The sequence below is a fragment of the Nannobrachium achirus genome (genome assembly GCF_963921795.1).
Source record: "Nannobrachium achirus genome assembly, chromosome: 24".
NCBI lineage: Eukaryota > Metazoa > Chordata > Actinopteri > Myctophiformes > Myctophidae > Nannobrachium > Nannobrachium achirus.
Window position 1 is genome coordinate 3,442,059 of NC_137831.1, and position 23,003 is coordinate 3,465,061.

At 44.3% G+C, this 23,003-nt stretch overlaps 1 protein-coding gene across 1 annotated transcript in view; it reads left to right on the top strand.

Moving 5' to 3' along the window:
- Positions 1-3,050: 3,050 nt before the first annotated feature.
- Positions 3,051-23,003, top strand: part of mxra5a (matrix-remodelling associated 5a) — a gene marked incomplete at both ends in the record, with an annotated part of 44,569 nt that continues 24,616 nt past the window's right edge. The window contains 12 exons of the mRNA XM_080754923.1: positions 3,051-3,247; positions 5,806-5,935; positions 9,387-9,628; positions 11,527-11,681; positions 12,677-12,995; positions 14,271-14,465; positions 16,175-16,360; positions 17,331-17,572; positions 18,476-18,734; positions 19,680-19,914; positions 21,861-21,941; positions 22,053-22,213. Of these exons, the coding sequence (XP_080611049.1) occupies positions 3,051-3,247; positions 5,806-5,935; positions 9,387-9,628; positions 11,527-11,681; positions 12,677-12,995; positions 14,271-14,465; positions 16,175-16,360; positions 17,331-17,572; positions 18,476-18,734; positions 19,680-19,914; positions 21,861-21,941; positions 22,053-22,213 (2,402 nt within the window). The remainder of the gene's footprint in view (positions 3,248-5,805; positions 5,936-9,386; positions 9,629-11,526; positions 11,682-12,676; positions 12,996-14,270; positions 14,466-16,174; positions 16,361-17,330; positions 17,573-18,475; positions 18,735-19,679; positions 19,915-21,860; positions 21,942-22,052; positions 22,214-23,003) is intronic.

Consider the following 23,003-nt stretch of genomic DNA (forward strand, 5'->3'; position numbering starts at 1 on the left):
CTTTTATGCCCATATATGGATATTCCTGATGTCATCAGTATATGAACATATATGGGCTTTCTGATATGCCCATATATGGAGATCTCTTAACTGTAAGCCCTTGTCCCTTTTATGCCCATATATGGATATCCCTGATGTCATCCGTATATGCCCATATATGGGCTTTCTAATATGCCCATATATGGAGATCTCTGTATCTCCATATATGGGTATAAAAGGATACTTCAGGTCTGACATCAGGTTTGTTTATATTGGGTTGCTAGGTTTGACATCACAAACTCTATGGGCCATCTGACCTAGAAATCTATATTTGGGCATAGATGACTCATCGTGACCTCATCACACGTCGACCGCACGTGTGACGTGCGGTCGACCGCACGTGTGACCGACGGACGGCCGGTGGAGGTTTTCATACCAGTAAGACTCCCTAATCGGGAGATAAGCGACCGTTGGTCGCTTATCTCCACAAATATCACAACCTCCACCTCTCACGTCATACGGGTAGCCATAGTTACACCTGGAATGTTGAATCTCCATATATGGAGATAACCTACGCATCACACAAAGTCTGACCTCACCAGCCCATACTTGGGCATGGACGACTTATATCTCCATATACGGAGATGGCCATATATGGAGATACGATGACATCACAGAGTCCACAGCTGATGATGTGGCGTGATGTCATACAATACACAAACAAGCCCTATATAAAGGGGCAATTCTCACCAGGGAAGAGAGCATTGCCTGGAATGTTGAATCTCCATATATGGAGATAACCTACGCATCACACAAAGTCTGACCTCACCAGCCCATACTTGGGCATGGACGACTTATATCTCCATATACGGAGATGGCCATATATGGAGATACGATGACATCACAGAGTCCACAGCTGATGATGTGGCGTGATGTCATACAATAAACAAACAAGCCCTATATACTGATGCGATACGATGACATCACAGAGTCCACAGCTGATGATGTGGCGTGATGTCATACAATAAACAAACAAGCCCTATATACTGATGCGGAGATATGAGCAGGGCAAAGGTGTGACGTGTGACGTGTGACGTGTGACCGACCGACGGACGGCCGGTGGAGGTTTTCATAGTAAACTGCTCCCTGACGGTCGCAACTAAACTGCGACCTTACGGTCGCAATCAAAACCTCCACAAACTGTGCGTCAGTCTGTCTGTCACACCTCACACGTCACACTATTGCCCTGCTCATATCTCCGCAACCGTTGCCCCGATCCATGCCAAATTTTGCACACACACTCCTTGCCTGCCAAACTACAACCTCCAAGGACCCCCGGAGCTCCAGGACCCCCAGATGTAAAAAATGACCAAATGTGCAAAAATGACCAAATGAACACCCCAACGGGGCTGCTCACGGGGAATTCCCGGGGACCACCGACTCCTGGTGCTCCAGAACAGATGCCAAAGTGGTGGCGCCCCCAGTGGAGGACCCCCTCCACTGCAGCTCACATAAAATGCCGTAACTCGGGCTAGGAGCGTCCGGGAGAGCCGGGGCCAGTACCTATTCGTCCGCCAAGGCAACGCGGAGACCCCACCCCTCATTACTCACATGGCCCTCTTCTAGCGCCACCATGAGGCCGATTCTTGCAAAACACATTTTTGGACACTGCTCCTACAGATTTTGCCCTAAAATCACACAAATCGGTACACACTATGTCTACACTCATGTCATCAACATGGATCTGTCCCATATAGCGCCACCATCAGGCCGATTTTTTCAAACACATTTTTGGACACTGCTCCTACAGATTTTGCCCTAAAATCACGCAAATCGGCATCTTGCACTTGTTTTGGCACTTTAAGTACATTTTGTTGCCAATACTTTTACTCAAGTACATTTTGACCAGAGTTTTACTTGTAGCAGAGTATTTCTATATTACAGTATTGATATTTTTAGTCAAAGACATGTTAGTACTTTGCTCAAATGTCTGACCGTGCTGTTTACATTACTATACAATAAAGCAAGGGTCTTCAACAGGGGGTCCGGGACCCCTACGCGGTCCTCAGAGTTACTACAGGGGGTCCTACAAATCTTTGAGTGATAAAATCTTCATTTTTATTTTTTTTATATTAACCACTTGAACCCTAGTGTCCATATTCTGAGAACTTTAGCCAAAAATAGCAGATCTACAAGCTCACAACGCCTCGCAGCACTTAAAGGACAACTTTGTTTTTTTACAACAAGGGTTCATATTTTAGATTGTAATTAGAGAAAAGAAAAAGTGAGTGTTAAAATGTTTTCATTTGCTTCGTTCTATTGTTTTATCACATTTACCGTGCTAAAATGTGGGGCATGCGTACACATGGGGGCATGCGTACAAGTGGCTAAATATGTATTTTTAGACACAGTAAGCCAGCAGTTTCTTTATTGCTATTTACAGTAACACTTCTGGCCCCCATAAGTCACATCCAACCATGAAAGGTTGCGTTGTATCATTGGGAATGGGCTTATTTTGTGTAAAATGACATATTTAGCCACTTGTACGCATGCCCCCAACCACTGAAATAAGAATCTCTGAAACAATAGAAAGAAGTAAATGAAATCAATTTAACACTCACATTTTATATTCTTTAATTACAATCTAAAATATGAACCCTTGTTGTAAAAAAACTAAAGTTGTCCTTTAAGTACAGTACTCAAGTAAATGTACTTACTTTACACCAGTGGTTCTCAACCTGTGGGTCGGGACCCTCAGGGGGGGTCCCCAAATTGTTTTGGGGGGTCCCCAGATGATTAACTTAATGTGCAACATTGTTTTCCCTCTCAACAGTAAACAAACCAACATACAGTTTAAGTGTATAGAGGGTATCTGCACCTTTCTAAAGTGACAATTTGAGGACTTTTTAATACCTCTAAAATGACAATATAAACATTGGCCAAATTGTCAAATATTATAGACAGATATTGTGAAAATAGCAGATCTTGCGAGGCGTTGTGAGCATGAAGATCTTTCCACCACTGTCATGTAGATCTTTCCACCACTGTCTCTGCCCCCCTGCAGTGTGAAGATGGCCAGGTGGATGTGGGTGGTGGTGGTGGTGGTGACAGTGGTCGGTGGTGTCCGGGGTGCCCCCTCCTCCTCCTCACTCCCATCCTGCCCCCGGTCCTGCTCTTGCCCCCAGCCCACGGAGCTGCACTGCACCTTCCGCTCCCTGCACAGCGTCCCCGCCGGCATCAACAAACATGTGGAGCGGATCAACCTGGGGTTAGTAACTTGGTGCTGCATGCATGCTCTAAGGAACTTCCTGGGAGGGTGCTCATGTGCGTCTGGCTGTGACACCCTTTCTAGTTTCTTTTCCTTTCGAGTTGTTTTTTTCACACTGACCTTTTTGACACTGCACTATTAGGTTGTGTTAGTAGTTTGGGGTATTTTTGCATGTGTTTTGACAGTGAGATACTTGTTACACTAACTAGCATTGACTGCTATGGTCACTTTTGATTTGGACACTGTACTATTTTGATAGTTGTGCTTAAGGACATTTTATGTATATATATATATATATATATATATATATATATATATATATTTATATATATATATATATATATATATATATATATATATATATATATATATATATATATATATATATATATATATATAATTCGTTCCCTCTCTTGATTTACCTTGTTCTTTACTGTACTCTGTTCTTGTTTTTCTTTTCTCTTTTTCATTCTTCTCTGTAACTTTGTAAATAACCTTATACTGCTGTGCTGCCTCTGGGCAACTGATTTTCCCCCTTGGGATAATAAAGGTATCTATCTATCTATGCTGACAATGGCGGCTTTTGTTCAGCCGCACACCGATCATGTCATTATACAGAGACGCCTTCCCTGTGTATTGTTGGTTTCCTCCTGAAAGCTGAAAGCCCCTGAGAGTCAACTTCAGCTGGGTCACCGCCAGGCCTGGCATTTAGTCATTTTAACCCTTTTAGTGCCTATCCCGAACTAGTTCGGGATATTCGGGATCAAAAAGAATTTTTTATTTGATATTTTACTTACCCCGAGCTGCTTGGAGCAACGTGGGTGGTCCCGGCTCGCCCAGCGCTCACCAACGAGAGACGCTAGATGCTCCGACGATTTATTCCATTGAAAATGGTTTAAAATAAAGTTTAGACCCCCCCCCAATGTTCACCAAATGTTCATTGTAGGCGGCGCAACGTATTCCAGGGTGCCTATCCCGAACTAGTCCGGGATATTTAATAAAATGAATTATTTTATCGGAGGCCTCAACGAAGCCCCGGTCTAGACGTCCATCCTTGGCCGGGACTTAGACTCGGCCATCCACGGGCCGTATTCGCGCTAACGGCCGAATCGCGCCACCCACTCCAATAATAAATCACATCTTTAGACAGGATTTTCTCCGGATTGTGTCCCCAGACCCAAAGAGAAAGTTTTTTGCGGCTGAAATAGCTTTAGATCGGGCTTCTCAATGGGTTAGCATTTTGGCTACGTGTCAGCTAGCTTCCTCCTCTGGACACCCATAGGATTGACCGGAGTGAAAACACGAGCCAGTTGGGAGAGGGTCGACGAAAGCTATAAAGAAGGTCAATGGAGAAATGTCTGGCACTCTAGCACCCCTTGTGGCCGGATGGCACTGTATGAGTTAAGGGCAAGGCCACCTTTGGTGTTGTCCTTCTTGTGAGGGCACGAAGGGCAAATAAAACAAGATGTTAGTCCTTTGAAAGAATGTGTTGAATTTAAGGGTTAAGGATGATAACCTAATCTGCAGTGAAATAGATAAATGGTGGTATTTACAATCTGATCCTTGCTCAGCCCTGCACCAATCAAAGTCAATTTCAATTCAATTCAATTCAATTCAATTCAAAGGAGTTTTATTGGCATGAGAAAACATACGTTTACATTGCCAAAGCAAGTATCACACATACAATAAAAACAGTTGAAAATGGGGAACATAAAGTCACTGGATTGGTTTAAAGATGGGGACTCTTAAGCTGTAGCTTAAAGGTGTATTCAGTGATAATGAAAGTGGCCGGGGGTCATCTTGTCCCTTACTAGCCTTACAGCGTGGAAATGTTTAGTTTTTTATAGATTTTTTTACACCATTATAATGTTCTCGTTTTAAGACCCAATCACTGAATATCGCTAGGCCTACGTCTCCAGCTTCAGGATATATAGGATACTGATTTACTACCAGACTGTGGCATTTTATGAGTTCAGTAGTTTACAATCTAGGCATTTAGCAGATGTTCTTAATTCAGAGCGACTGTGGTTCTCAAAACCTTTATTTTGACCATCATAACTAAACATCATAACATAACTACGGCCATACTCTACCCTGATTGGTCGAGGACTGGCAGGCCACCTCTGAAACCCTTATCTAGCTATGCTCGTAACACGGGCCATGGTGGAAGTCCTTATATGGTCAGCACACATTCTATTGAGGAGAATGAATGGAAAATGTACCAATTATATTTTTATTTGAATTAAATACAATCACTGAATATCAGAATCTCAACAAAAGACACTGGTGTCTACATGACAAGAAAGAGACACCGGTGTCGACTGTCTACATATTGACAAGACGGTCCAGTCAGCTGGGGCATTAAAGGACAACTCCGCCCTCAATCAGTTCTAGGCTAATCTTCCTACTTATATTGATCCAAAATGACTGTCCATGGGGTCTAGTGTTGTGATACTGTAACAGTGAGTCTTACGTGGTTAAGTCAATCTTCTGAGGACCCCCTAAAAATCATTTGGGGACCCCCTCCCACATGCCGCTGACAGAGTGTGTTGTCCCAGGTTCAACGCCATCCACACCCTGACAGAGAGGTCCCTGGCTGGGCTGGGCCGTCTGGAGCTTCTGATGATGCATGGGAACAACATCCATGAGCTGCCACAACGAGCCTTCACTGACCTCAGCTCTCTACAGGTAAACCCTATAACCCAGGGGTCTTCAACGTTTTCAGGCCAAGGACCCCTTAGTTGAGAGAGAGATGAAGCAGGGACCCCCACAACCTGTTCATAGATTCCATATAGTTTCATTGTTTGACAGCAACGATCATCAGTGTATTTTGGATTCATGTCAATTTGTGTTATCAGATATTTAACCAATTGAACCGTCAATACTTAATAAACTACTTGAACTTGTACCTTTTCCCCTCTATACCAAACCTATTTGCCGAAAATAGCCGATCTACAAGCTCACAACGCCTCGTAGATCTGCTATGTTTGGCTAAAGTTCTCAGAATTTGGACGCTAGGGTTCAAGTGGTTAAATGAGGAAAAAAAGGCTTCTATCACACAAAGATTTGGAGGACCCCCTGCAGTAACTCTGAGGACCCCCTAGGGGTCCCGGACCCCCTTGTTGAAGACCCCTGCTCTAACCCAACCCTAACCCACAGCGCACCTTCACTGACCCAACCTCTCTACAGGTAAACCCTACCCAGCAAGCACGGTCAGGACCTGGACCAATCAGTGACGTCTCCATTGGGGCCAGATCTGGCCTAGAATATCACCTGATCTCAACCGACATAAATCCTGCCCACCAAAACAGACGTTTTTGAATCAGAGAGGGTCCGATCGAGACCAGATAAATAAATATCATAACTAGTCAGATATGTCCCAGAATATAACCTTATATGCTCATATCTCAACTAGCATTACTAGTAAGACGCCCATATAACAATAATCCTATAGTCCATATGACGTCCTGGTATCCCCATATGGGCTGTGATCTGGGCTAGTTCTGAACGTCACCGGAGTCACCGGAGGACGTTATCATAACGTCATCATGACGTCATTTGGCTTGCAGGGTATAAGACACATAACTGTCTTTCCATACATGTACAGTATAGATGAACATACATGTACAGTATAGATGAACATACATGTACAGTATACATGTACAGTATAGATGAACATACATGTACAGTATAGATGAACATACATGTACAGTATAGATGAACATACATGTACAGTATAGATGAACATACATGTACAGTATAGATGAACATACATGTACAGTATAGATGAACATACATGTACAGTATAGATGAACATACATGTACAGTATAGATGAACATACATGCACAGTATAGATGAACATACATGTACAGTATAGATGAACATACATGTACAGTATAGATGAACATACATGTACAGTATAGATGAACATACATGTACAGTATAGATGAACATACATGTACAGTATAGATGAACATACATGTACAGTATAGATGAACATACATGTACAGTATAGATGAACATACATGTACAGTATAGATGAACATACATGTACAGTATAGATGAACATACATGCACAGTATAGATGAACATACATGTACAGTATAGATGAACATACATGTACAGTATAGATGAACATACATGTACAGTATAGATGAACATACATGTACAGTATAGATGAACATACATGTACAGTATAGATGAACATACATGTACAGTATAGATGAACATACATGTACAGTATAGATGAACATACATGTACAGTATAGATGAACATACATGTACAGTATAGATGAACATACATGTACAGTATAGATGAACATACATGTACAGTATAGATGAACTAGAAAAGATGCAGTTGGAAATTACAAGTGTGGTTGCTGACGGTTGCTGCTATATTCTACAGCAGTGTTTCTCATATGGGGCTACTGCAGGAGAAAACCTAGAAAATGGGAATATGACTTTTACTGTTGTGATTAATGATAAAACATTTGTGTGAACCTTCTGATCTGTAAATTAACCAAATGATATCAATACCTTGACCTTGACTGTTATTGAATAGAAAGCATTGTTTATGTTTCCATTGTGCTGTTTTATTTTGAACATATTGGCATTGGAACTGGACTTTTGATGTCAACATTTTGTAAGCACAATGCTGTATTCAGGGGTAGGGGGAGCTCGGCTTAGGAATCAGTATAAGGGGGTTCTGCAGCCAAAACAGTTTGAGAACCACTGTTCTACGTAAGCTAACTATCATGTGAAGTTTCCCCAGGTTAAAGATAGATACCTTTATTATCCCAAGGGGGAAATTCAGTAAAATTCAGTAAAAAAATCAGTAAAATTCAGTAGGTTGTAACTCTGAGAGTGTACCTTAGGGGTCCATTTGGTTACACCTCTACACTCTCAGAGTTAAATGAAGCCACAAGGTGGGTGGGTGCAGCCACGTGCACACATAGACATCGAAGGGGGCTTGAGCCCCTCCCCTTTTATCCGTCTGTAAAAAGTGTCCTCTCCAGACCATGAATGCAGTTTTTACTATGGTGAAAGAAATGCAAATGCCCCCTCTTTCCATGCCATACCTGAAGGCAGCATTCAAGAGAATTGCCTTGTCCAAACTCTCCTGAACTTGAATGCAGCATCTTATGGTGAAAGAATTGCCCTCTCTGTGTAGAAATACATGCCGTTACGCTACGCCACATCTCCAGTATTGCCTCGATTATGCTTAGTTCAGTGTGGTATCAAGCACCGAAAATAGCCGACCTCCAAGCTCAGATCGCGTCGCAGCTGCGACGCGTTGTGAGCTTGGAGGTCAGCTATTTTCGATATTTTCGCCAACACACACACACACACACACACACACACACACACACACACACACACACACACACACACACACACACACACACACACACACACACACACACACACACACGTATTTATTCATTACTTCATGCTCCATGTGTGTACAGCATTTAAAAGTGCTTATTGTCAAGGACAGGATTGTCTTGTTTTCCAACTGTGTTTTGTCAATGAAATGAAGCACACTAGCACCGAGAGTTTTCACTCAGCCATTAACGTGGAACTAATCTATACTATTAACAGCCTTGTTAAGGAAGAAAGGATCACTTTAAGCTATTCGATGAAGTCCAGAAGTACCGTAATTGCCGGACTATAAGCCGCGGCTTTTTCCCTATGTTTTGAACCCTGCGGCTTATACACCGGTGGGCTTTATATAGAGAATTTTACAGCTAACGACCATTTAGCTTGTTTTACAATGGTCTTTAACAAGGATTTATATATATGTTTACAGCTAATGTCCTCCAGGGGAGCTCTAGTGGGAAGCAGGAAGGACACCTGCGGCTTATAGTCAGGTGCGGCTTATATATGTAAACATTCGTTTTTTGTTCTAAATTTAGCTGGTGCGGCTTATATTCAGGTGAGGCTAATAGTCCAGCAATTACGGGTAAGTAATTTTCTGGTTTTGTCACCCCGTTTCTACCCCCCTCTCCCTGCACGTTTGATGACGTCATCATCAATCGATAAAGTCGACTTCAAGTAAACGTTTTACTGAGTCGACATGCAAAAAGAAAAGTCACAAGTGGTTAATGCCCTAGTGGGTGGTGGGTGGTGTTTTGCCAGATGCTGAAGATGAGCTACAACAAGCTGGTGGAGCTGGAGCGAGACGCGCTGCACGGCCTGTGGTCGCTGCAGCGCCTCCACCTGGACCACAACCACCTGGAGTTCCTCCACCCCGACGCCTTCCAGGGCCTCACCTCACTCAGGCTGCTGCAGCTGGAGGGAAACCGTCTGCAGAGGCTGCACCCCGACACCTTCTGTACCTTCTCCTTGATGGGGGGACACCTCCATGCCTCCACACTGAGGTAGGTTCTAACCTTCTCCTTGATGGGGGGACACCTCCATGTCTCCACACTGAGGTAGGTTCTAACCTTCTCCTTGATGGGGGGACACCTCCATGTCTCCACACTGAGGTAGGTTCTAACCTTCTCCTTGATGGGGGGACACCTGCATGCCTCCACACTGAGGTAGGAACACCTTCTGTACCTTCTCCTTGATGGGGGGACACCTGCATGCCTCCACACTGAGGTAGGAACACCTTCTGTACCTTCTCCTTGATGGGGGGACACCTGCATGCTTCCACACTGAGGTAGGTTCTAACCTTCTCCTTGATGGGGGGACACCTGCATGCCTCCACACTGAGGTAGGAACACCTTCTGTACCTTCTCCTTGATGGGGGGACACCTGCATGCTTCCACACTGAGGTAGGTTCTAACCTTCTCCTTGATGGGGGGACACCTCCATGTCTCCACACTGAGGTAGGTTCTAACCTTCTCCTTGATGGGGGGACACCTCCATGCCTCCACACTGAGGTAGGTTCTAACCTTCTCCTTGATGGGGGGACACCTCCATGTCTCCACACTGAGGTAGGTTCTAACCTTCTCCTTGATGGGGGGACACCTCCATGCTTCCACACTGAGGTAGGTTCTAACCTTCTCCTTGATGGGGGGACACCTGCATGTCTCCACACTGAGGTAGGTTCTAACCTTCTCCTTGATGGGGGGACACCTCCATGTCTCCACACTGAGGTAGGTTCTAACCTTCTCCTTGATGGGGGGACACCTCCATGCCTCCACACTGAGGTAGGTTCTAACCTTCTCCTTGATGGGGGGACACCTCCATGTCTCCACACTGAGGTAGGTTCTAACCTTCTCCTTGATGGGGGGACACCTCCATGCCTCCACACTCAGGTAAGGGATAACGCCTCGCCCATCGGTCATCATCGAGTGATAGGCTGATGTGGCACCGACGCGGAGCGGAGGTGGCTTATCAGCCTGTCGGGATCTTATCCTGCAATAATGACCACTGAGCGAGCCGTTTTCCCGCTTATGGCACGGTTACTTACTAAAGAAATTAATACATTGACCCAAGTAAAAAATAAAAAATAAACATTTCCTTGCTTACAGTTGTAAGTATTGTTGCACTGGCCGCCCTCAGAGCGCAACGACACCTTGAAGCAAACAAGGACGTTTTAATCAAATAATGATGCATGTTTGGTCACTGCATGGTTACACGTGAGTTGACGATTAATTCATCATACAAGTAATTGCGATTAACAATTGAATTGTGTTTTTGGCGTTGAACATTTCAACCTACTGTATGAATACAAATTTGGTCTTTTAGGATTTGTAATAAAAAATGGCACAGGGCAGAGACCTAATAACATGAAATATGTCATAATTCTATGCGTAGGCGTCAGCTATTTCTGTTGTTTTTCCATGTTTATGATGCAAAAACAATTGCCTTTATGACAGGGGTCTTCAACAGGGGGTCCGGGACCCCTAGCGGGTCCTCAGAGTTACAACATGGGGTCCTCCAAATCTTTATGTGATATCAACTTTTTTCTCCTTTTTATATTAACCACTTGTGTCCTTATTCTAAGAACTTATGCCAAAAATAGCAGATCTACTGCGAGGGGTTGTGAGCTTGTAGATATGCTATTTTCGGCAAAGAGCTTTGGTGTAGAGAAGAAAAAAAAAGAAAAAAAAAAGTACAGAGTGAAAGGTCAAGTTTATTAAGTATTGAAGGTTCAAGTGGTTAAATATCTGAAAACACAAATTGACATGAATCCAAAATACACTGATGATTGTGCTGTCAAACAATGAAACTACTGTAGGGAATCTACTAAAGGGTTGTGGGGGTCCCTGCTTCATCTCTCTCTCAACTAAGGGGTCATTGTCCTCCTCCTCCTCCGTCCTCACAGACACCTGCACCTGTCCGACAACGCTCTGACCACCCTGGACCCGGCCCTGCTGGCCACCATGCCGCGGCTGGAGAACCTGTACCTCCAGGGGAACCCGTGGACCTGCGACTGCCGCATGCGCTGGCTGCACCACTGGGACAGCGTGGTCTCCCCAGGTGAGGGTTCTGGTCTGGGTGCAGCCAGGCAGGGACGTCACAAGGGGGGGGGGGGAAGTGGGACTGAGTAAAGCCCTTTGCACACAGACGTGTTTTTTTCGCACGAAAAAAACTGAGGATTTCATTTTTTTAAAGAAAACAATGATTCTCTACGGACCTCATGCACACCGGCTCCGAATTTGCCATGCGGCAGGTGGCTGCGGCCGTGCGTTTTTTTCCCGATCGAAACCAGTTAGATTCGTGCGTCTTGTCACATGCGGTGAAAACTCATTGACTCATTTTATGACTTCTTTTTGGATCCGCAGCACGGATTCCACACAGCCTTGCACACCAAATCCATTGGATTTGGTTTTAATCAAGCAGCAAACGGAAAGAAACGCAACAGTCCTATGTGCAAAGCTCTTTACTAGGGCCCAAGGGGCCTTCATTATTTTATTCTTTACCTATTGAAAAATAGCAGATACAACGTCACAGCGTTAATTTTGGCAGCAATTTTTTTATTTAGTTTTAGTTCCAGTCTTTTGAATAAAATGCGATTTAGTTTTAGTCATATTTTAGTCATCTGAAATGTTTTAGTTTTAGTCTAGTTTTAGATGTACATGATGATTTTTGTCAACAAAACATTTCTGGTGGGCCTTGATGGTGTCGTATAATGGCTGATTTTACACGCTTGTTTGCATTCTGAAAATAGACGATCTACAAGCTCACAACGTTGTGAGCTTGTAGATCTGCTATTTTCAGAGTGCAACACCCGAGTGCAACCAAACATAAAATTACTTGTCTTTTTTAGTTCTACTGGATCTCTTCTCCACTAGTCCCTACCGTGAGATTTTAGTCTAGTTTTTATTCATTGACAAAATTGCCAATATATGTTTAGTTTTTATTTAGTTTCTATTTAGTTTTCGTCAGTGAAAAAAGGTAGTCGACGAACATTTTTCGTCATAGTTTTAGTCGACGAAATCAACACTGGTGAACTCTATGCCCCCCCCCCCCAGGCGTTCTGAAGTGTAAGAAGGACAGGGCGTACGCGGGGGGCCAGCTGTGTCCTCTGTGCTCCTCGCCCAGACGCCTCCGCGGCAAGGAGCTGGCAGCGGCCGCGGAGCAGAGCATGGTGTGCAGCGGTCCCGTCATCACCAGGCCCGCCGCGGCGGCGTCACGCCAGGGGGCGCCAGAGGACGCCGCCGACGACACGGAGGTCCTGTCGGCCCAGGAGTTCAGGGACCCCCTGGGGAACGTGTCCCTGGGCCTGTCCGACGAGCACGGGAACCAGGTGGACCTGAGCTGCAGCGTGGGACCCCCCCGGGAGCTGGCCAGGTACAGTAGGGACGGACCAGGGGTCGCCAACGTGTCCGCACAAGGACACGTGTGTCTGTCCAGGCCAGGGGTGTCACACCACATCCTGGGCCCTGGGTTCAAGGATTCACTGCAGGCCCCCCATGAATGTTCTTTATAGGGGGAGGAGGGGGTTTAACCCATTTAGACTGGGAACACATTATTTTGACAGCAGTTTTTTTTTTTTATTCATTGATTGATTGATTATTTCATTAGACAAAAATGGAAAACAGTACACGTATAGTCAATACCAGTAAGACTCCCAATCAGGAGATAAGCGACCGTCAGGTCACATGTATACAAAATGGGACAGATCCATGTTGACGACATGACTGTAGACATACTGTGTACCGCTTTGCGCCTACATCTGTAGGAGCAGTGTCCAAACAATGTGTTTTGCAAGAATCGGCCTCAAGGTGGCAATAGAAGAGGGCCATGTGAGAAATGAGGGGTGGAGGTTGTGGTTTGGGAGCCAAGGGGAGTGTGTGTGCAAAGTCTGGCATGGATAGGGGCAACAGTGGCGGAGATATGAGTAGGGCAAAAGTGTGACGTGATGTGACTGACAGACTGACAGCCGGTGTAGGTTTTGATAGTAACTGCGAACTGACGCTTGCAACAATAGAAATGTAGTACAGTAAGTACAGTTAAACACCCTGCCTAAAAGGAACATCTCAAATAAGACCTTTTTTTTACGTTGGAAGTCCTTGTTATTCAATTCATGGACACCAGTAAGACTCCCTAATCTGGAGTAGCGTGATTTTAGGCCAAAATCTGTAGGAGTAGTGTCCAAAAATGTGTTTAAAAAAATCTGCCTGATGGTGGCGCTATATGGGACAGATCCATGTTGATGGCATGAGTGTAGACATACTGTGTAGCGATTTGCGTGATTTTAGGGCAAAATCTGTAGGAGTAGTGTCCAAAAATGTGTTTAAAAAAATCGGCCTGAAGGTGGCGCTAAATGGGACAGATCCATGTTGATGAGATGAGTGTAGACATACTGTGTACCGATTTGCGTGATTTTAGGGCAAAAATTGTAGGAGCAGTGTCCAAAAATGTGTTTGGCAAGAATCTGCCTCGTGGTGGCGCTAGAAGAGGGCCATGTGAGAATTGATCAACGATTGCGGAGATATGAGCAGGGCAAAAGTGTGACGTGTGACGGACTGACTGACAGACTGACAGCTGGTCGAGGTTTTGATAGTAAATGCGACCTGACGGTCGCAATAACAAATAGGTGACAGTTCTCTTTGTGTCCACCAGGGTGGAGTGGGAGCAGGTGGACTTGTTGCACCTGGCGGCCAACGTCAGCGTGTCCGTGGACCTGGACTGTCCTGTGGACCGGGACAGCTACGAGCTGCTGTGGAGGCTCATTGCCTACTACAGCGACACCCCCGCACACCTGAGGCGCGACGCTACGCAGAGTGGCGGCCAGCCCCGACCCAGCTACACCTACAGGCAAGGACCTCATTCTAGGACAGGGGTCTTCAACAGGGGATCCAGGACCCCTAGGGAGTAGGGGGTCCTCAGAGTTACTACAGGAGGGGGTCTTCAACAGGGGGGTCCGGGACCCTTAGGGCAGGGGTTCCCAAACTTTTTTGTGCGAGGCGTTGTGAGCTTGTATATCAGCTATTTTCGGCAAAGAGGTTTGGTGTAGAGGGGAAAAAGAGCAGACTAAGTACAGAGTGAAAGGTCAAGTTTATTAACTCTATCAACGCTTTGAACGTTCCCGTTCGCCCCATTTTTGACGGCGGCGGAACGCCAATTGTACGTTCTTTGGCTCGTTCTTTTGTACCTTGGTTTGATGTCTGTAACCTGATGAGGGGTCGCGCGGGTGTGTACCGTTGAAACAGCTCCCGTAAAAGTACTCTCAAAAACCCACTGGACGTTATCATCAATGGAGTAACAAAACACTTCCATGTGTTTTTCTCTGGATCTATTGCTCTGTAGCGACTGCGCAGCCTTGAGCAGCCTTGACAAGCGAGAGCCTATCTGAGACCATGTTCACATTAATTCTTGCATGAGGCTGCCCCCTACTGCTGGTAGAGCCACGGTACACCTCTTTAAGAGAAAATGTAAAAAAAAATGAATACATCTTTGTCTATATCATCGCAAAGGTAAGGTGCTTTTGCTGGCACAAAACCCAATAATAAATAACAACATCTGGCAGGGAAAAAGTTAAGTATTGACGGTTCAAGTGGTTAAATATCTGAAAACACAAATTGACATGAATCTAAAATACACTGATGATTGCGCTGTCAAACAATGAAACTATATGGAATCTATGAACAGGTTGTGGGGGTCCCTGCTTCATCTCTCTCTCAACTAAGGGGTCCTTGGCCTGAAAATGTTGAATTTGAGTTACAAATGTTAAAAATGACATATATTCAAAGACTTGCACACATCTTTACGACTTTTAAAAAATAGCAGATCTACAAGCTGATCTACAAACTCGATATACTGTGAGCTTGTATATCTGCTATTTTTCAATAGCTAAAGTATACAATAATTAAGGTCCTCTCCACCTCCTTGGGCCCTTGGTAACTCAGTCCCACTCCCCCCCTCCCCTTGTCAGGGGCGTCAATTGGGTATGGCAGGGGTATGCAGCTGCCATACCCTGGGTCCAGGGGGAGAAATAAAAGTTACTTTTAAATATAAATCCATGAATGTCTCTTTGTCTATCTGTGCTGGTTATTATGTTGTTAAATTACAGTAAAATAACTACAAATGCAAAGTGTTACAAAATGGTCACTTTAACAAGGTATTAGAATGATATTCTCCACTCTTGTATTCTCCCCATCTTAACAAAATGATATATTCCCAGGTTCTACAGAATGCATTATTGTTAATTGTGGCACGCTTACCAACAACCGTTCGGTTCCAGGCTGCTATATCCAGCCCAAGAAACCGTAGAAACCTGTGTAAAAAAATGAAAAAATATATATATATATATTTTTTTTTCAGACATTGTGAAAATAGCCGATCTACATGCTCACAACGCCTTGCAGCGCGAGGCGTTGTGAGCATGTAGATCTGCTATTTTCACAATAGAACCGTGTTATACAAAATGTAATGCCTCTTTTCCATGAGGACTGCCATCTTTGCCATACCCTAGCTTTTGCTGAACTGACGCCACTGCCCCTTGTGCCGCCCGTGCTTGCCCACAGGCAGGACATGGAGAGGGATGCCCTCTACTACACGGGCGTCAGAGCCAACATGGCGGCGGTGCCGGGGTGGCTCATGCAGTCGCAGGTGGACCTGCAGCTGGACCGGCCCGGGTCCACGGGGAAGAGCGCCCGTCTGGTGCTCCGCACGCGCCTCACGCAGACCGTCCAGGCAGAGATGGAACGCAGGTAGGGGTGGAGCTCCACACACCAGCCCTGTTTTACAAACTATTTGGTTTCAGTCATGGTCTTTAGAATGAGATGTATTTTAGTTTTTGTCTTATTTCAGTAATCTGAATGTAAAAGCACCATAAGGAGGAATGATAGAAACTATCCATGCTCACAACGCCGCGCAATGCGAGGCGTTGTGAGCATGTAGATCTGCTATTTTACACAATAGTACCGTGTTATACAAAATGTAATGCCTCAACTCTTAACGTTATACCATGTAACTTTTTTTATAAAAAAAATCTTAAAATTGTCCTAACTGTTAAATCGCTAAAGTTTTAGAACACCCACTCCGTTATTTTCAGCTTCTAAAGCTTTCTCTTTATATGTTTTCTGTGATCCTCGCCGGGGTCCGGTTTTCGCGGAAATGTGTGATGTTGTAGTTTTATGACTTAAAAAGACTAAACCGCGGTGGATAGCTTATCACCGCGATTCTATAAGTGTCTTTTGAATCCTTCTAAGATTTTTGGTAAAAACTATGTTTCTATGTCAGCATCGTCAAAGAAAAGGTCCTTTTCACTTAACTGGAGCTCAGTTGGTCTGTTCTTGAGAGACTATACTATGTCAGTGGTTCTCAAACCTTTTCATGTGAAGGACCCCCAAAATGATATGTATTTGGCCACGGACCCCCATCTCAAAATATCTAGTTCCAGGGACCACCCAGAAGCAAAATGTTGAGTTACAAACGTGCGCTTTGAAAATTATATTCAAAGATTTGCACACATTTTCACGACTTTTTCAAAAATAGCAGATCTACAAGCTCGCAGCGCGGCACTCGGTGCCACGCTGTGAGCTTGTATATTATCTGCTCTTTTTCACTGGTTAAAGCATTCAATAATTCTAGGCTATGATTATTTTGTTGGGTCTGAAAAGATTGAGAAGGTTTCTCATTATCAATAGAAATGATCCATCTCCATCCCTGTACTCGCAGGCAGCCGAGGTCCTGGGTGTCCATCGACTCGTCCAACGCCACGCGCACGGCGGTGAGCGCGGTGGCGGGCGGCCCCGCCCGCCTAGACTGCAGGGTGCGGAGCTCAGAGCCGGCGGCGGTGTGCTGGGTGCTGCCCGACGGCACCCGGGTGCCCGCGCCGTCCGGGGGAGGCCCGGGCCACAGGGTGTCCGTGTCCGCAGAGGGACGGCTGGACTTCTCAGCGGTCAGACACTCGGACGCAGGTGTGTATACATAGTTAGGGAAAGTTAGCAGAGTCTTTACCAATCTGGGAACTAAATGCTTCACAAATGTGTTCATAACTTTGTGGGAGCCAATCAAAGTTGACTTTACTATACAGGAAAAAAAAAAAATACATCTGCTTTAAGTAGCATGTGAGGGGTCAAACTAGGGGTGTTTCATGATTCTGAATCCAATGCAACCATTTGTTTTGCTCGAAAAATATTCTTTGGGCTAAAAAATGTCCCCCACAAAAATGTGAAAAGTGATGACCCCTCACATGCTACTTAAAGCAGATTTTATTTTTTGTATTATTTTCCTGTATAGTAAAGTCAATGAGACCCCAACTTGTATTGGCTTCCACAAAGTTTCCCAGGGGTGTTGGGTTTGACAAAGTTCAGAGGTGATAGTAGACACCTTTATGAACACATTTGTGAAGAAAGCTATTGGTAATGATTTAGTTCCCAGATTGGTCAAAGACTCAGCTAACGTTCCCTAACTAAAAGCAGGGTTTCCCTAAGAGGGTGCCGTGATGTCAGTGTCGCATAATACTTTGAATTTCATTTGGAATTCACCAATATCACTACATCAATATCACTTCACTATGCTTAGTAAAACAGACCTGATTTGCACGCATCACACTGTGGCACGTTGTAGATCGTTGTAAGCGTTGTGAGCTTGTAGATCGTCTATTTTTGGTTTTGTCTTAGAATAGGTATGCTGGGGTTTAAGTGGTTAAATGTCAAGTATAAAGTTATTTTCAGTCAGTTCTGATGCAAAAGGATGTTTCTCTGTGACATAGCCTACCGTATCACAGGTGGAAAGATGTACATATATGTTACATAATATGAAATTAAATGTGTGAAGTAAAACGCCAATAACAACATATATGGTCCCGTCCCCTATAGGTGTGTACTACTGCATGGCCGCGCTGCGTGGGGATCTGTCTGTGCTGCCCTTCCGCCTAGCCGTGGAGGAGTCCTCCAGCCCACCACCAGGGGGCGACGTCGAGGAGAGCCTCCCCGTGCGGGGCTTCGTGGGCGAGGCCGTCTCGCTGCCGTGCCACGTGGTGGCCGGGTCGCCCGACCCCCGCGTCGACTGGATCCTCCCGGGAGGCGACGTCGTCAGCCTCGCCACCGACAACTCCTCCTCCTCCTCATCTTCAAGGTTACCATCGTTTTGGGCTTCGTCATTATAGTTTAGTTTTAGTTCATTTCGGTTAATTTTAATTAGTTTTTAGAGCCGGTTTGATTCGTTTTTATTAGTTTTTATTTATGTGACAACGCTTGGTATTAGTTTAGTTTTTATTTGTTTAGTTAGTTTTAGTCTTAGTTTTAGTCAGTTATTGCTTTTCTTTTTTAAATTATTAAAGTTTTGATTTAGTTCAGTTAATTAGCCAGCAGCTATGCCCCTCCCAAAAAGCTTTTGTCCAATGCTAGCTTAGAATAACTTCCTGCTTGCCAAGGTTTGCCTTGGCAACAGCCTTGGCAAGCTGCCAGTTGCTAAGCTAGCATTGGACAAAAGCTTTTAGGGGAGGGGCATAGCTACTGGCTAATTAACGAAAATGTTTTTTTTTTAGTTAAAGGTGATACACCATGCATTTAAAAAGTATTTATGTCATATTGTTTATGTCCCAAAAACGTTTTTCAAAAGCTTTGAGGCTAAATTACCACTCCTGAATAGAGAGCCTCTCATTTTTGAGAGGTATCACCTTTGGCCTGAACTGCGCCACCCCCCCAAAAAAATATTTTTGAAAAAAATGTTTTTTTTTTTTTTGTTTTTTTTTTAAATCTTTTTGAAAATAAAAATAAAAAAATCTTTTCTTCAAAAACGGCCGTTTATGACGTCACAAACGGCAGCAAATCTGGACAGCCTGTTTTGAGATCCCGTGGGATGCTTTTAACCTCCACCTTCCCATAACCAGAGAAAGACACAACGGTCAGAAATGGGACTTTGTGAGGATAGAAGGTGCTAGTGGGATCCCAAAAAAAGGTTTTAAAATAGGAAAAGTGAATTTTCATGGTGTATCACCTTTAATTTTTTTCAATTGTAGTTATTTCGTTATTTCGTTACTTTTCGTTTACTATAGTAACGTTGCTCCTCATCCTCCAGGGCGGCGCCAGTGGTCCTGTCCAACGGTACCCTGCGTCTCCCGCGGGCTCAGGCGTCGGACGGCGGCTTCTACAAGTGCGTGGCGGTCAACGTGCACGGCGCCGACTCGCTGGCCACCAAGGTGACGCTGAGCCGACGGGCTGGCGGGGGAGCGACGCCGCCCGGCGCCTCCGCGAGGCCGCTGAGGAAGATCCCGCCGAGACCGCCTCAGTCGGCCGCGGGCCTCAACACCAAGGTCAGCAGTGGTGTAATGTCACTTTTCATTCATTCATTCATTCATTCATTCATAAATGCAGTGGTGTAAAATAACTTTCATTCATTCTTAACCCTTCTTGTGCCGATCCCGAACAAGTTCGGCTTTTTTCAATTCAATACAATATTTTTTTTGCTATTTTACTTACCCTGAGCGGCTTGTAGAGATGTGGGTGGTCCTGGCTCGCCCTGATAGTCTATAGCATCTTGTAGGTCTCTTCCTCCGGGTGACTTTCATTCCACTCGTCACGTGTTGTGAAACGCCACTGCTTTGTGGGTGCCTGTATGTAACAGCGGTGGGCTATGAGACTATCTCTGGCACGTGGGCGGCCTCTTGTGGCCTTGGCAAGCAACTTGTGAAATGCAGTGGTGTAAAGTAAATTTCATTCATTCATAAATGCAGTGGTTTAAAGTAACTTTCATTCATTGCAACTGGCGGCCAGGGGGCCACATGCGGCCCCCACCTTCACTTAATGCGGCCCGCAGGTTAATATCGGAATACTGATATATTTATGATTACAATACCAAACATGCAAACATGACCTGCTTTAATTACTCCTAATGACTAGTACTAGTCTTTCTCATGTCCAATGTATTTGTATTTAAGTTCATAAAGTTAACATAAGCACATATACATGCATTTGAAATGAAATAAAAAAATTCAAACCAATTCAACAATAGCAGGATTCCAATAAAAAAAATAACAAAAATGGCAGATCTACAAGCCCAGTGCGATGCGTTTTGAGCTTGTAGATCTGCTATGTTTGCTATGTTTGCTATGTTTGACTGTATAATTATGCATTGTGGCCCTCTGAAGTGAATGTGCCCACCCCTGTTATAAGCAGTTGCCGACACTTGTGGGGTGGGTCTGCTATCAACGATTTGAATTGATTGTATGTTATCGTATACTTAAGTATTAATTTGAGGTATTTTTACTTTACTGGAGTAAATCTAATTTGCAGTACTTTTACTTCTACTCCACTACATCTCAAAGGCAAATGTTGTACTTTTACTCCACTACAATTATTTCAAAACGTTAGTTACTAGTTACTTTTTAGATTTTGATTATTATTACAAAACATACATTAACCACTTCAGTCACTTATATATTTGGACCATTTGAAAATAGACGATCTACAAGCTCACAATGCATCACCACACATTGTGAGCTTACTGTAGTCTGCTGTTTTCAAAAGATTTTATCCATTTGGAAACATGTGAAACAGGACATTCTGCATTTGTTAAAGGGCAACTTTGTTTTTTTACAACAAGGGTTCATATTTTATAGATTGTAATTAGAGAAAAGAAAAGATGAGAGTTAAAATGTTTTCATTTACTGCTTTCTATTGTTTTAGCCATTTTAGTATTTTGATTTCAGTGGTTGGGGGCATGCGTACAAGTGGCTATATGTATTTTTAGACACAATAAGCTGGCAATGTCTTTGTTACTATTTACCAGCCCCCATAAGTCACATCTGCACATGAAAGATTGTGGTGCATCTTGGGAAGGGGCTTATTGTGTCTAAAAATACAGATTTAGCCACTTGCATGCATGCCCCCAACCTGGGGGCATGCATGCAAATCAAAATTGTTAAAATCACTAAAATTATAGAAAGAAGTAAATGAAAACATTTTAACACTCATATTTTCTTTTCTCTAATGACTATCTAAAATGGATTATATGCATTTCTGGTCCACGTTACACTGATAAGAACTAGATGCGCACGCAGGTCGGTACCAAATGAGCCAATGAAACCAGCGCTCCCCAAAACAACAGGTTTGGGCATTGGTGGGAATTGATTACATGATACAGTCAGCTGTGCATTTAGTCTCAATGTTTGTAAACAAGAAATGGTCTATGAACCCTTGTAAAAAAACTAAGTTTTCCTTCAAGTACATTTTGATAGCAATTCTTTTGCTTTTTTCCCAGGTCAGGGTCCCCACGCGGGTCGAGGACGACGAAGGGGGGTCCGGGGACGAAGGCGCCTCCGAGGAAGAGGAAGAGGAGGGGGTGAAGCAGAGAGAGGGAGGGGGAGGGGGAGGGGGGGTTCAGAGCAGGGGGAGGGGGGTGGGGGGCGTCCACCCCTCCAGGACCATGTGGCGGAGGCCCGTGCCCCCCCAGCGCCGGCCCCCCGCGGCGGCCCCGCCCCCCCAACGCCGGCCCCCCGCCGCGGCGGCGGCCGCACCGCCCAACGCCAACAACACCAGGAGGAGGACGGGGGTCTCCAACAACAAGATCGACCCGGCCAAGTGGGCTCACATCCTGGCCAAGATCAGAGACAGGTGGGGAGGAAACTAAGTAAAGGGATATTTCACTTTCAAAAGAACCTTTGGTAATTGTATCGTCTAATCAGGCTTTTATGAACAACCTGAACTGTTTTTTAATTTGCTTCATTAAATATTTAGATATTTGATGTAAATGTTACCAGGCCCTCCAGGCCCAGGGCCTCTCCCCACACCCATTGTAACTTCAAACTTCATTTTAACCATGATAGATTCATTAAAAACACCCATTATTTTTTTCTGGTGACTCATACTACCCTCCGTTTTTTCCGTAACTTTTTTCATTTATTTTTAATAATAATTTTTTGTATTTATTTTTTTCCATTAAGGCCTAGAATTATTTTAATGCTTTAACTATTGAAAAATAGCAGATCTACAAGCCCACAGCGCGGCACCGAGTGCTGCGCTGCGAGCTTGTAGATCTGCAATTTTTGAAAAACGTGTTTTTTTTTTTTTTTTTTTAATCTTTTTGAATATCTTTTTAAAAGCGAATGTTTGTAACTCAAATGTATTATTCTGGGGGGGTCCCTGGAACAACATATTTGATTGTTTTAGCGATTTTGGTATTTTTGATTTGAGTGGGTGGGGGCATGCATACAAGTGCCTAAATATATCCATAACCCACAACCCCCATAAGTCACATCTGAAAGATTGCGGTGCATCTTGGGAATGGGCTTATTGTGTCCAAAAACACATATTTAGCCACTTGCATGCCATAGGCGGACTTTATGGGGGTGCACTGCACCCCCCAGGCATTTCTGAGCATTTAGGAAAAAAAAGTAAGTCTCTA